The sequence below is a fragment of the Acyrthosiphon pisum genome, chromosome A3 (assembly GCF_005508785.2).
Source record: "Acyrthosiphon pisum isolate AL4f chromosome A3, pea_aphid_22Mar2018_4r6ur, whole genome shotgun sequence".
NCBI lineage: Eukaryota > Metazoa > Arthropoda > Insecta > Hemiptera > Aphididae > Acyrthosiphon > Acyrthosiphon pisum.
This window is the reverse complement of record NC_042496.1, coordinates 7,930,618-7,945,847: the sequence shown is the minus strand read 5'-3', so window position 1 is coordinate 7,945,847 and position 15,230 is coordinate 7,930,618. Positions and strand designations below refer to the sequence as shown.

The following is a 15,230-nucleotide window of genomic DNA, read 5'->3' as shown; positions in this document are numbered from 1 at the left end:
GGGTGTTTGAGACATAAGAGAACAATAAATGGGCACATAAAATATTAAAATTTCAGCCATTTTATTAATGATGTTTAGTAGATACATGACAGTGGCGTAACTAGGTAGGGGAGAGTGATTACGTGGCTGATATAATATCATCCCCTCAAAACCTTTTTTTCTATGTTAAATATTCTTAGTACAATATACAATTATTTGATTATACAATTAATTTTCAAAATTTAAATCAAATCACCCTCTCCTCCCCCAAAAAATAAGGTTCTAGTTACGCCACTAATAAAAAACGATAAAAAAAATGCAATAGAAACATCGAAAACTATAAAATATAACTAATTGAGTAAATCGACTTTAGGCACTAAAACTTAAGCTATAACAATTACACCTAACATATATCATAGGTGTAGTATAGTACATTACTACATTAGTACCTATTAGAAATTTTAACATATTATTAGTTCAATACTAAAATATTTATGTAAAATATTTTAAGTGTAGCTATTATTTAGATTTGTTTATTTTTACTAATTTTGACAGAATATATGGTGGTACTTAGTACTTATAATGATAACAATTTGAAAATTTAAAACCGCATGACTGAAACGAACGAGCTATAATGAATCTGACACATTTTAGAAAGTTTTTATGCACGTAAGTACGTTTATATATTTACTAATACGCATCCGTTATTCACAATGTAAAAATATTATAAATTTAAATTAAACATTATAACTGCAGACTAATGTAAGCTGCAGAGTTATTATAATTATCAAAACAATCTAATTAACAACAAAATAAAGTGACACTGACACATATATACGAATACAATTTAAGATAAATCCATGGATTGCAAATTTATAAACAGTTAGTACCTATGTATCTAATCATATTATTTATAATCTGCAGAATTCAGACTTTATAGCACATTTAAACTTTAAAAGAACTATAATATGCCTTAAAAATATAGAAAATAGCCACAAAAAAGTTTTTATTTATTACAATTATTAGTATATCTATTACCTACATTTAAGATTTAAATTTTTATGAAAAATGAATTAATTATTTAACGATCTTGAATCATTATCATGTATGTTCATATAATATATGTATGTATATTGTATATGTATGAAGGTAGAAGGTAGGTACTTGAAAAAAATTGTAAATTTCAATTATTTAAAAAATATTTGGATGTTTTTTGATTGGTGTACCAATAGGAAAAAACATACTTAAGTAATATTTATTTCCTTATGGGAAACACCTAATTTTTATATTCGTATATAAACTTACACATATATATCATTTGTAGGAGCTAACATTATTTACCTACTTTACTTGCTATACTCAGGTATAGGAACTTACCATTTACCAATTATTATGCATTTTTAAGGTACTTTACGTATATATTTCCAATAACTATTTATGTAAATACTCTATACATTCATCCAAATTATAAGAAAACTATCAATACCAGTAATTAGGTACTAATTAGTAATTAGTAATTAGTATTAGCCAATATAGTTAAAACGTTAAAAACTGTTTTTTAGAAGTAACACACAATTAAAATAATCATACTTGTCAAATACAACGTAAATTCCCTCAAATAGAATAACGTGTCTGAAGTACAATATTATATTGAAAATATTTAATTTTGTACCTATTTATTATTATTATATTTATTATTTTTACATTTTTAAATAATATTTTTATACCTATATGATGATTTAATAGCCGAGTAAGCTGAGGCGTGTTACCGAAATTATCAAAACAAATACCTACTGATTGGATTAGATATAGGTACATAATTTTAATAACTGAGTAAAATTTTAAGTGCCGTATCCTGTATGATAATTAAAATTCAAACGCCTTCAACAAAATAAGTTATAATTACTTTTAAATTATGTAATACACCAACATAAGCCATTTAGCCATAACATGGAGGATATGTATGTATGATGTTATCATATAGCGTATTACATGTTTAGGCTTGCAAACATTGTTCTTGAAATTATACACTTATAAGTTATTTTTTACCAATGCATACCTATAGGTAGGTACGTAATGTCAAAAATATTGTTTATCGTTGTTATTTCGCCTACACGCCTAATTTTACGCTTAAATTACAAAAAGTGAACAATGTTTTGGGATACAAAGAATACAGTACATTTTTTTATTTAATAATAAACATATTACATATCTTATAATGGTTGTATAAATTATATTTTATTTTAATTCATGGACAAAAAAAGATTATTTATAATTATAGAATCGTGTTTTTTTTCGTCTGTCATCACTCATCACCTTTTAGTGCAGTAAAACTGTTTAAATTTTCTTCTTCGAGGGTGATGTCTGGTAATAAATTGGATCGAGTTGGTACTTTGTACGATCAAAAATAAAAAATTCCCAGTACTTTTAAAAATAAAACAAAATAGGAAATTTTGCGTAAAACTAGTTTTCAATATTCGCGGACAGTTTATTTTATTTTATTTTTTTGTATAATTAAAAAATGAATAACTATAGGTACAACAGAATAGAATTTTTCACCAAATATTTATATACATAATTTCTTATATTATATAACCAATCATTTTCAAATATTGTTTATGTTTTTGTTTTCTTTATAAATATTTGAAATTGTCTACTTTTTTCGAGTATATGATTCAACAGGTAAATATATTAACTTTATAAATTTATAAATTTCTATAAAAAATGTTCGCTCAGTAAAACAGTTTGAAAATTCAACACAAAAGTTCTTCGTACATTTTTCTCATAGCAATTAAAAAATATCAAAAATATAGTTGCTTGAAAGTTTTATACAAGGTTTCTATAAACATGTTTAACTGGAATTAAAAAAAAAAAGTTTGTGTGAAGGCTGAAGGCGTGAAGTATGGCGGTGCATATTAATATGAGTTATTTAATTTAAAATGTTGACGAAATATTTTGACATTCACTCGTAAGACCAAAACAACAATTTCCCCTCAAACAGTCAAACGGTGTGGATATTTTTTGTATCTCAAAAATATTAATTTTCAAAACTTAAAATATGCCACTACTTATATTATTTAAATTATCATTTACCGTACACAATAAAACTTTAATAATATTTAGACTTATTCTAAGCTACATATTTAAAAGAATTTGAAATATTCGATTTTTTTTTTTTTTTGATTTTTCCCGGACATACGTAGGTACTGCATTACTGTACTCCTATACCGCATTCGTATATTAAAATTGATCGTGGCATTTTATAACCACACTACCACGACAGTATTCCGTACCGCACAGTTATCTAAATACAGACGTATACACAACAGTATATTATAATAATGTAACATGTTACATATCTACAGCTATGAGGAAATTCTGTGTTTGTTCACGTGTAATGTGTATAATATGTATATATAATATTATGTCGTGTAAAAGACCGTAAAGGGTTAATAATAATAATACAATTGTCTATCCAATCGAAAGTGTTTACGCAATTTATTGACTAAATCGTTGAATCGTATACTCGCGTTCAATGTAAATAATATAAATTTATTGGTAGTGATTTAGAACGTTGGTACTCACCACATACTATTATATTATATTATTATTATTATTGTGATAATGTGTGTTCCGGTCACCCGACATGGTCCATGTAAACCGACAATTATAATAATAAAATATCATCTAGGACATATAGATGACAATATATCTAAATGACCAGGAGTTATAGGTCCAATCAACGGAGAAAAAATACAATAATGCTCTTATCCCCATTTGTACATATTATATTGGCAACGATTTGGCATTCCTATTTATAACTTTATAATTACTCAATGTTAAGGAATATATAATATTATTAGTACCTATATACCTAATATCATATTCATATATTAAATCTCATTAAATTTAATGTAAAATAGTAAACACAAAAAATATTTTTAACATATTGTCATTACTTCAATAGCCACAACCACGTTTCAGACATTACACATAGGTATAAATGTTAACATGTAGTGTACTGACTACTGGTACATACTATATACACCACAAGTAGACGTTAAAACGTAACGGCTATATATCCATTATCCATGTATACACAGTGATCCTGTTTAAAAGCTGTAAGCTCAATCATCATTTCGATTTTTTAAAAAAAATGAGATGACCCTTATTTTGTTTCACCATTACCTGAGTGAGACAGTAGTCACTACCCATAAATACTATATTATAGATATCGACGATAAATTATTGATTTATCGAATATAAAACGATTACCCGTAATATATTATTTTAATTTTAAGTAGTCTGAAGTGGAATATTTTTGTCAAAAATAAAGTTAATGTTTTATTAAATAGGTAAGTTGATGGCACTATGTAGTCACGTAGTTAGGTATATAAATACAAAATAATAAGTTCCACCGCTAAAAGAATCGTTCTGTATACAAATATGTGATGTATGATATCATAATATTATTATATAAATATAATATATATATATATATATTTATATACTATATAAGTATTATATCTATGGTATTACTCAGTACTCACCGACTTCGGACTTGGTGACTAAAAACCACGACTGCGAATCCGGGCCCATTGGCACTTTAGAGTGTTGCTGCACGTCGTTGGACAGGCTACGTGGCTTAGGCGTCACGTGATTCAAGAAATCGGTCACGGAACCCGGTAGGAATTGTTCGTCCGGTGCCAACCATATTAGAGGTGCCCAGCGGCGGACCATCTTCTCCACTAAAACACGAAAACGTGACGGTAAAGTATAATATATTTACTACGGTAGGTAAGTAAACAAATCGGTTTTATATGATTTTTTCCGTATTGCGGTGACTAAAAGTTGAGCGCAATACAGCGAATATTTTTTATGGGCGTCTGGCGAATTTATATTTTGACGAAATTACAGAATCACACGTCATAACGATTTCTCGTCAAACAATTTTACTGTAATTCAAATAAGAATAAACGTAGGAACTCGATTATATATTTGCATTTTTTATAAACGGTATAATTTTCAAAATATTTTGACTCTTTTTGATCTATTTATAGACATTTTAAATTTTTTTTATAAATATCGATACAAAAATGTACCTTTATCAAAAAATGTAATACAATAAGTTCTTCATAAGTTTTTATTATAGTTTTTTAAAAATGTAAAAACGTGATGCACAATTATTTTCAATAAGCATTTGTGGTACAAATTTTAATAACATTTGTCAAAATTTCGAAAATATGCAAGTTATTTTGTAGTCGAAAATGTAAAAATATTTGATATTTATAGATGAAACTTTGTAAATGTAATACAAAGTTCCTTATATAGTTATAAGTTATTCATATTGAAACCAAACAATTTGAATAAACGAATAATCACAATTTTATTTTATACACATTTTAAGGTTGGAAAAGTTTGGACGAGTTAATAATAGTATAACGTCAAATCTTTAATTTTTTCCCCAAGTACCTAAAACAATTAAATTATATAATATATTAATATACGCATTAACAACCAAAATGTGTAAAATAAAATTTTTTTTCTTAGCATTTTAAGTTCAAATGTTGACAAAGATGACGAACATTTAAAATTTTTTTTAAATTAAAAATTATAAAATATGAAACTGTTATAGCTAAGGTTTTTTCATAGACATTTGAAGTTCAAAAAGTTCAATGTTAGATATTAATTATTAACCGAATAATAAAGATATTTTAGTTATTTTGTTGTAATTAAAAAATATTTGTCGTGAGGATTTTAAACTTTTAAGTATATTATTACATCTAAGCGATGGTAAAGTACGCTGGCCAAGTTACTGCTAATATGCCAGTGTATCTTTATTCTTTATACTCGAGTGGGCTGAAGCCGGTTTTTCTAATCCTCATATCTCTGTTTTCTCTTAAGACAGACTTATAAAATTTGAAACATAGATTAAGCTTCATTACTTTAGACAATTGTAAAAAATCGAGCCCTTTATTTTAAGCCTTTTCAAATGTGTAGAACTTCAAAGAATTTTTGTTACTGACTGACCAATCATCAAAATTGTAAGGTGCTTCCCGTATAGGTAGAATCGGTAAATTTGGCACAAAGGTAAGTCTTTGGTGCAAATAAAAGAAAAAATATAAAATAATTGAAATTAAACTATATAATATTTTCTTAGTATATGTAATGTGTATTTCCAAATTCCAAATGATGATCGTTATTGAGTATTAACGTCAATCGTTAAAACGTATACATATAGTTATACTGAATTTGTCGATCGTCATTCACGTACAAAAAAGCTGGTAATTCCATTTAAATAGAACTAAACTTAGGTTCTAGTTTTAGGAAGATGTCTCAATGTTTTAATATTTTTTTTTATTAGTTATGTACTACCTAATTGTATTATATATTTGGACGACGTTAACTTTCCCCGGACCACAATAATGGGTATAAGACAATTTCTCTATTTATTTTGATTTTTATCATTATATTAATTTTTTATTAGGTTGGTGGAAATTAGTTTATTGGGTCAAATGCATCCATCAACATTATATTATATTTATATATCTATAATTTATACTATATTATATTGTTATTCTCGACGATCGCCATCGTGATCATCACTCATCATAATTCATGTCACTCTTTTCGATCATATAGTGTGATTATATCAACATATAAACAATATTAATACCTAACTGTATTATATATTTATACACTATATTTTAAGTAGGTTGTATACTTGTATAAGAACTTTATCACAAACGTGTTCATAATAAAATCTATAAATACATTCGAAACGTCACATAAATTCTAATTGAATTATTGTTTTTATTACATTTTTACAATGGTCCACATTTGTAAATTAAACTAATCATATTATTTTGTATATTTTATAGACTCTTTTTTATGCTGGTTGATTCTGAATAATTTAAATTTAATCTAACTACACATGTAGGTATATAACTGCAGTGTCGGTTTCAAAGAGGGTGTAGTAGGCCAATGGTGTATCGTACCGGGGCCTATACCAGGATTTTTAAGTTGTATATATAGATTTTTAAAGTTGTATATGCTACTATAATAATCTAAAGGAGATATATAATCTTTAAAATATTGTAAATAAATATAGTAATTATATTAGTTCATATCGTATGTAACAATGCTTAGTAACTTTTTTTGGGTATACTTATTACATTATTGAAAATTATTTATCATAATTTTCCTTGACGTATCAAGGAATAAAACGTCTCTGGATAAAAAGTCAACCGATATTTTTCAAAAAATATAATGTTTTTTGATGTGGAAGGAAAATAGTTACTTGATTAGTAGGTATACAACATTAAAAGTAAATAAAATAAATTAATACGTATTAATAAAGAAATATGTTTTGGTGTGTAATTTTTATTTCTATTCTAACAAACATAACTGGCACTCTTAACTATTTTTAAAAATTAAGTTCATAAAATATGATGTTAGCGAATTAATATCTAGGCTATTATTCAACGAAAGGTTTATGATGTCAGGATAAGATAAATAAACAAATTCAACTTTATAGTTATGCACTAGGTAATCTTTAATGTAACAACTTGAATAAACGACAAACGTAAAAGAAAAATAGAAAACACATAGGCCGCACACAGCAGACCTGAGGAGTAGGTCGCAACGGGCAGACTAACTCACTAGGACAACCATGCCCTCCCTACAGTGGCATCAGGGCCCAGTGTTGCCAACATTCGGCCTTCCTGATGTAAGGGCCGCCCTCGGGCCTTAAGTAACAATACAATTCTAACTACATTAATGTTTGAAATTAAAAAAAATTGTGTCAAATAAACATCAGCTCAGTAATACAATTGCAATATTAAATATCGCGTAATATGTAATATCCCATTTTCGCCAACAAAAAAAGAACTTGTTTAAATTACCGCATTATTTGAATAATAATTGTAGTTAATAAATTATTTTCTTATGTATAATTACCTAATATACACTATACCTATATTTAGTTATTATTTTTATATATCTTCTTATATAATAAAATTAAGTGGCGGGATAATCGTGACCATTTTTCTCAAGAGATATTAGACCGATTCAATTTATTTTTTTTTCAATACATTCTTTTCGTCGAGGAGAAGAACGTATCGCCAATTATATTCGTGTCAGGACGCCACCGGTAGGGGTTCAAACGGGGATTATGAGATTTGCGTTGGAAATTTTCCATATATTGAACGGTTGCCCTGGGTTATTACATTGTTTTATAGGAATTATTTATTATTATTAATTGTTGGCTGAAAACATATTATTATAGATCTGTTCTTATATATACTAATGTTTATGTTATCTTTAAGTATATAGATTATTATTATGGGAAAAAGAAAAATTATTAGAAAATCTTCATATTCTTCGATAAAAAACAAAAAGTACAAGAAAAAAACGACAGAGAAGTAGATGAATCTCAAGAAAATGTTGAAGAAGGTATCACTAATGTTTACAGTAGTGAATGAACCAGACAAAGAAAATCAAAATTAGAACAATTTTTAAAAATGAAAGCATTTTCATACAATCCAGAAACCGACTATGAATTCGAAAATAATATTTCAATTGGGTTAATGGATAATGAATGTACTTATTGTCAAGATTAAAATACAGAAACGAACCAACTGGTTTATGTTGTGCAAATGGAAAAATTAAACTACCAGTCCCAAGGTGTCCAGTTGAACCCTTGTTATCATATTTAATCGGTATTATTTCGCCAACAAAAAAAGAACTTGTTGAAATTACCGCATTATTTGAATAATAATTGTAGTTAATAAATTGTTTTCTTATGTATAATTACCTAATATACACTATACCTATATTTAGTTATTATTTTTATATAATATATATTAATAATTATATAATATACAATGAAGAATCAATAAATAATTAAAATTATGTAGATAGCTGTGAAAATATATAATATTTTAACCAGACACCAGTGATACGAGCAAGTTGTTTTTATATTAAGGGCACCAAATATTAAATAAAATTTAATTAATTAAAAATAAGCCAACCCCGCAACTGGCAGCAAGACTTAAACATGGCACTGAGTATAATAAATATAAATTAAATCAATGATATAAATATTTATAATCAATTAAAAAAAAGGTGTGTCAAAATTCAAAATTTAAATGCTTGTAAAAAAAAATTGTACCTACTTATGTACATTTAATATTTTTCGACTGATATAGTAACAAAATACAGGAGCCTTGTGTTAAATGTTCATGCTTTTTTACTCAATAAATAAAATTTTATCGACAATTATACAAAAAAAAATTAAAACATCGACAGTTGAAAATGTACTCAAACAGCTCAAAAAGAGTCAAAATGTTTTGAAAATGTTATCAAGTACGGGAATAGATAAAATAAAGATATGGTGTAAATTGTGTGTATTTATACTTATTCGATTTTGAATTACAACAAAATAAAAAAATTAATTTAGAAAATAATTTGCAAATTTTAGTGCATTTTACGTATTTTGTCAAGATTTGAACATTAAATTCAAAAAATGTGACTGAATTTTTAACATATTTCAAATGTCATTGTAATAATATATTAGGAGCCTTGTATTAAATTTTCAAGCTTTTTACCCAACAAATACAATTTTATTGACATTAATAGAAAAAAAATAAAAAAAACGGAAACTGAAAATGTCCGTAAACAGTTCAAAATAAGTCAAAATATTTGGAAAATTTTATGATGTATAGAAAATGCTGATATAAAACATTCAGTCAACATTTTATGTACCTAAGGTAATTTGTTTTAGAGTTGCACCAAAAACCAAAATAAATTTTCTCGAGAACAGATTTTGCGTAAAAAGTCCCATTTTCCCTTAATTTTTCTTTTGTTTTTCACGGCACTTTTGAAAACTACATAGAAATGACCCCCCCCCCCCCCAAAAAAAAAAAAAAAAAGTACCAACTAGATTCACTTTCCTATCAGAAAAGGTACTGAAGTTGAAAATTTAAGCATTATTTCTACTTATCGTGAACACAAACAAAAATTTAAAAAAAAACACATCATTGTAAAATCAATACCTTCATTGCTCCACTCAAAATCTAAAATAGTAATTACTTCACAAATTTTTTTGGTCGTTTTAATATAGGTCTTTGGCATATTTTACAACTCAATTCTAAACTAGTACCAACTGCCAAGGCCAACTATTATCTATTTAATAAAATTCTATTTTGTTTTTCTATGCATAAAACTGGTTAGTCCAATGTCACATTTCTTTTTGATTCCTGATTATTAAATACGTATCGTCCCTCCCGCTTAACAACATAAATGATAACTACTTTGACAACTCGAATAGATCTAAAATAGTACTTATACTACTTGATTGATGTAAGCAACCTACTTTGCTACCACGCTACAAATCTTTTTAAAACAACAAACTTTTAAAAATAAATGTTTTTCAAGTTAAAAAAGCAGGTAAGTGGATGTCGCTCTGCTGTACAGTAGATTACAAGTGGATCATTGTATAATGGATTGTATTAGACTTGAATTCAATGATATAATATCATTGTATAAGAAAACGTTTCTGAGCGGAGATGGTTTGTCAGTCTGGATATTTTATATTGTTATTATCATGTAAGTTGAATTAATATTATAATTTTTTATTCGTTTCTATGGTGATGAACAAAGCTTTAGAAATTAAAATCCCATTTTTACCGTTTTTTCGTAATTTTTCGGTGGTTTTTCCCGTGGCATTAAATAACTATTGATAAAATCGAAAATGACCTCTTTAAAGTACCACTTTGATCCAATTTTGCTAAAATATAAGGTACTATATGTTGAAATTGAAGCACTGCTTCTGGAAGAAATTTTGTATACAGGATATAAAAAAAAAAATAAAATAAAATAAACACCATTGTAAAAACAATAGCTTCCTCGCTCCGCTCAGAATCTAAAATATACGATAATTTTAAATCTAAACTATGACTGTTGATATTAATATATATATATTATATATTTAAAAAACTATATGACTACTAATGGGAATCAGCTAATGATAGAAGCTCTCGAGAATAAGACGTGTTTTATTTAATAATATCAAACGGGAAAAATTTTACCTAGAAATGTACATACCTAATATGTAATTTACAATGAGAATATTGAATATATTATAAGGTTTAGACATATTGTACATTTATTAGAGAGAACAAAGGTACGTGTGTTCAATAAACATAATATTTTAAGTACCTAAATATAATAGGTATATCAATGTTAATTATTTTTTGAAATGTTAATTGTACAGGTATACAACCAATTGATCAATTTTTAATGACGATGAATGGTCATTGATGAAATTAATAATGTGATAGTATTATAGTAAATCCCATTAACTAGGTATTATAAATTATTGATTATAACATCAAATGAAAATGATGAAAAACTCTTAAGTGTTCATTAACGTTAAGCTGCTAAACAATATAAATATTTTGATTTTCGAATTTTTATAGGTACCTACTGCAGATAGGTACTATTAAATTACCACTTATATATTTATTATTTAGTATTATTCTATCGTAGCTGTAAACGTCATCCAAATACAAACATTTTACGCGTGTCAGCTTAACTATAATACGAAAAATACGTAGCTATACTTATATGTTATGTTCAACAAGACGTATAGAAACTGAATCAACATGTTATATACCGTTAAAGTATAGCGAACCTTTAAACCATCTGTTGATTTATGACTGTACAATTGAAAATTTGACAATTTCTCTCTATATCATACACAGCCTACGCAAGGTGTCCATGCCAAAAATATCCCGAACATATTTTTTGTCCATAATGTGCGCTCTCGTTTTCTGAGAAAGTTGTTAATGTATATACCTACTCTGTTTAATATTTGTACAGCGAGTTAAATTAATTATTAATGTTATAACAAAGATGGTAGGTACAGAACTCTGTATAGTTGATATTATACTATATTACAATACAATAGTTTCACCAATAAGCTTGTATATATGAATGCTCGGTAAAAATGTTGAACAGATCATAAGGCCATCCTGCCAAATCATAGTTCAATGATAATTGTAGTTTTTTTCCACAGATGATGTATTATATTTGATGAGAGCCAGTGATCATGAATCGTATATTATCGTATTGTGTACAAAGTCAGCAATTTATTTTTATCCATCTGGGCAAACAATTTTCAGTCAAAAAAAACAAGTCACTGTCCTTCGATTGTTAGCAGAACGAGTTCATTACCTAATATAATGAGGTAGGTATATGGATATTAGAATAACTTTACCATTATATTTTCGTAACTATACTTCCAGCAAATATTGTTTATGTATATATAGTACCTTATTAAATACATTATAACACGATTATAGGGCCGGGTGTAGCTCGGTGGTTGGCCTTAGTCACTAAATTGTTCTGAGGTCAAGCACTGGCCGACGTAGCTATAGTTCCCGATGGGTGACCACTGACCACCCGGGGTTTTAGTGGCGAATTCTCACTCCACATACGCGTGTTCCTTAACCAACCGTAACCCCCTACAAAATTCTAATGGCCATAATTGCTGATGCTTAAGATCAATAAAAAAAAAATTAAATAATTAAGATTTTATACATAATATAGGTATTCGTAATATGAATCGTGGTCTAATGCATATACGGTGCAGAATACTGTCGAATCATATATTTTAATAACACGTTTCTTGAATACTGGTCTAAGTAAACATATATAATATTATACTCTCGAGAACACGTTATTGAAAACGCGTGGAAAATATGACTTATACATTATACGTGTCAACGTGTGCACTGTCGGTATATGTCTGCGTATACATCTAAGACGATCGCCGATCGTGCAATGCGGAAACCCCGTTCTTTCAATGAACCAGACCAGAAGACGTGCAAAACGCGGAAACCGGGTTGATTGCTATTCCCCTCTGCAGTCCTCACACGAGTATAATATAATGCGTATGCTACTATGTTTATATTATGAACAAGTAAAGTAACCAGCGTACAACTGATCTAGCGAGATTGAACAAATTTAAGTCAACAATATTAAGCCGATTTATAAAAACGAAAATAACTTAAACAAGTGTTATAATAGTTACATGTTGTTGCTTTAATTTTTATTAGCACAAATGCACAATATTGGTTACATATTTTTGAACAATCCTATTAATTGTTATTTAATTATAGGTGTAAGTATAGTTGTTATAGGAATATATCGATTCATCAATTGGGATTAACTTTGGAGTGAGAGTTATAAGTTAATTTTTTAATAGTTAAATTGTTTATTTTTGCACTTATTGACATATTATATAATATACATGGTACAAAGCAACTTCTTACTAATACTTCACATGTATTTGGATGTCAAATTTTTAAAGGATGTCAATCCACGTTATTCATAGACGAGTAATAAATATACATCTAACTATTAAGTGAGTTAAAAAAAAGACGAGTAACTCGTTAGTTAAAAAGTGAAAATTAACAGCGCGGTATTAGTTCACGGTTGGTAAGCTGAATATGGGTGTGAAAAATTGTATAGATTCGTATATAATATACAATATAATAACGACTCAACTGTAGAGGGAAGCCACATAGTCGAATAAGGGTTCGACGGGTGTGAGAGGAGCTGACGGTTTGACGCGATGGTCTTCGACGATCTCGTTGTCCTGCAACCGTTCGTCGCGGTCGTCGATGACACCGCCGCCGCCAAATCTTTGCGGTCGCCAACGATCGGTCGTACCCGACGCGATCGCCGTCGTCGTCGTCGTCCCGACCGACAACTGGAGCGAAGACAACTGCAGTAGCAGCAGAAACAGCAACGGGCCGCCGACACCGTCGCTGATTCGCAAGAACGCGGACGCGCACCCTGCCCGGTGCATCAAGACCGCCGCCACCACCACTGAACCAGTGGCCGACGACCAAAGTCATAGCCAGTACAGTTCACATCGGTCGCGGCGATCGCGTCGTGGGCACGATAGCAAAAATAATATTATAATAATTTAATGATATACCACGATTTTCACTTCGCGTTTCCGACGTCGGTGGTAAGATCACTGTCGCGTGTGCATAGATTACACGATCTATATGACGGTTGTAATTATTATAATGTAATATTATGGAATATTTGGATCGCTCAGCTGTTATATTCCGGTCGGCGGTATGACGAGCGCGCGAAAACTCAACCGGCCACGCGAACTGATTTTGGGTGCGCGTAAAATTTGTTATTAATTATTATTGTTATTCAACGATATGTACGATATTGGCGCTTTATTAACGATTTCTGTGTAATAATTATAATGATAATATATCATCTGAGAGAGTATATATAGCGTGATCGGAGGTACCGGCACGACTGGGCCGCTGCTGCAGTCTTCGGCCGACGACGGTCGCATTTAAAAACCGCTCGAGGCACTTTCACCGCGCGCGATGGATTGCGGCGGCGGCGTCCGTCAGGATCGCGAGTGTGCGGTTTCTGTTTGTTGTTGTTTTTTTTTTTTTAACTTTTGGATTTTTGGCACCAAACGACAGTGAAAGCGGAGATTGGTAGGCAATTTTTTTTCCCCGTCGTCTTTTATCTCTTCGTAGGTCACGTATATTGACTACTTGTTGCGTCCCCGCCCGTTTTCCATTTTTCCGGCAGACGCGGCTCAGCACAAAATTTACCTATTCATTATAATATATATGTGAGAACAACTAGGCCGCGGAAAAAAAGTAAAACTATACGATAATCGCCCGCATCGGCCGATTTTTCGGTTTCGAGATTTTCGGCGGCCTTGCGCGCAATTGACCCGCGAGAATATGTCGAATTTAATATTATGCGCATGGTTATAACTTATAGCTATTATCTGGTAGGTAGATAGTTATAATGTTATATAGTTGGTATATATTTTTCGAATGAGCGTGCAGCTGAGTCGCCCGGAGCACTGAGACCGAATGTTATTATATTTTTAAATATACTTCAGGCCTATTATCGAGTTTTTTCGTTCCGGTATATCCGTCGTAGTATGGCCGTTTAGTTGTTATTAATATTAAATAGATTCACCTATTCGAACATATATTTTTTATGTTTTGATGTGATTTACGAGTACACTAATAAATAATAGACAAACGGTCATACGAACTTGTTTTTCAAAATACGCAGACCGAGATTATTAGTCGATTTTCACTCTTGAAGCAGACGTTTAAAAAAACTAATGATATGAACTAAATTTATCTATTATTGTAGATTTTAATTATAATAAAATGAAGGTAAAT

The 15,230-nt window shown here is 29.1% G+C and overlaps 1 protein-coding gene and 1 long non-coding RNA gene across 2 annotated transcripts in view; one reads left to right on the top strand and one right to left on the bottom strand.

Annotated features, from left to right (window-relative positions):
• Positions 1-4,388, top strand: part of LOC115034388 — a 4,727-nt gene extending 339 nt beyond the window's left edge. The window contains exons 2-3 of the long non-coding RNA XR_003839754.1: positions 535-648; positions 4,335-4,388. This is a non-coding gene — a long non-coding RNA (uncharacterized LOC115034388). The remainder of the gene's footprint in view (positions 1-534; positions 649-4,334) is intronic.
• The window catches only part of LOC100162332 (vacuolar protein sorting-associated protein 62), a 23,901-nt gene extending 8,765 nt beyond the window's left edge, over positions 1-15,136 (bottom strand). The window contains exons 1-2 of the mRNA XM_029491125.1: positions 13,552-15,136; positions 4,530-4,727 (exon numbers count right to left, since the gene is read on the bottom strand). Coding sequence (XP_029346985.1) covers positions 4,530-4,727; positions 13,552-13,855 — 502 coding nt within the window. The 5' untranslated portion in view covers positions 13,856-15,136. The remainder of the gene's footprint in view (positions 1-4,529; positions 4,728-13,551) is intronic.
• Positions 15,137-15,230: the final 94 nt, after the last annotated feature.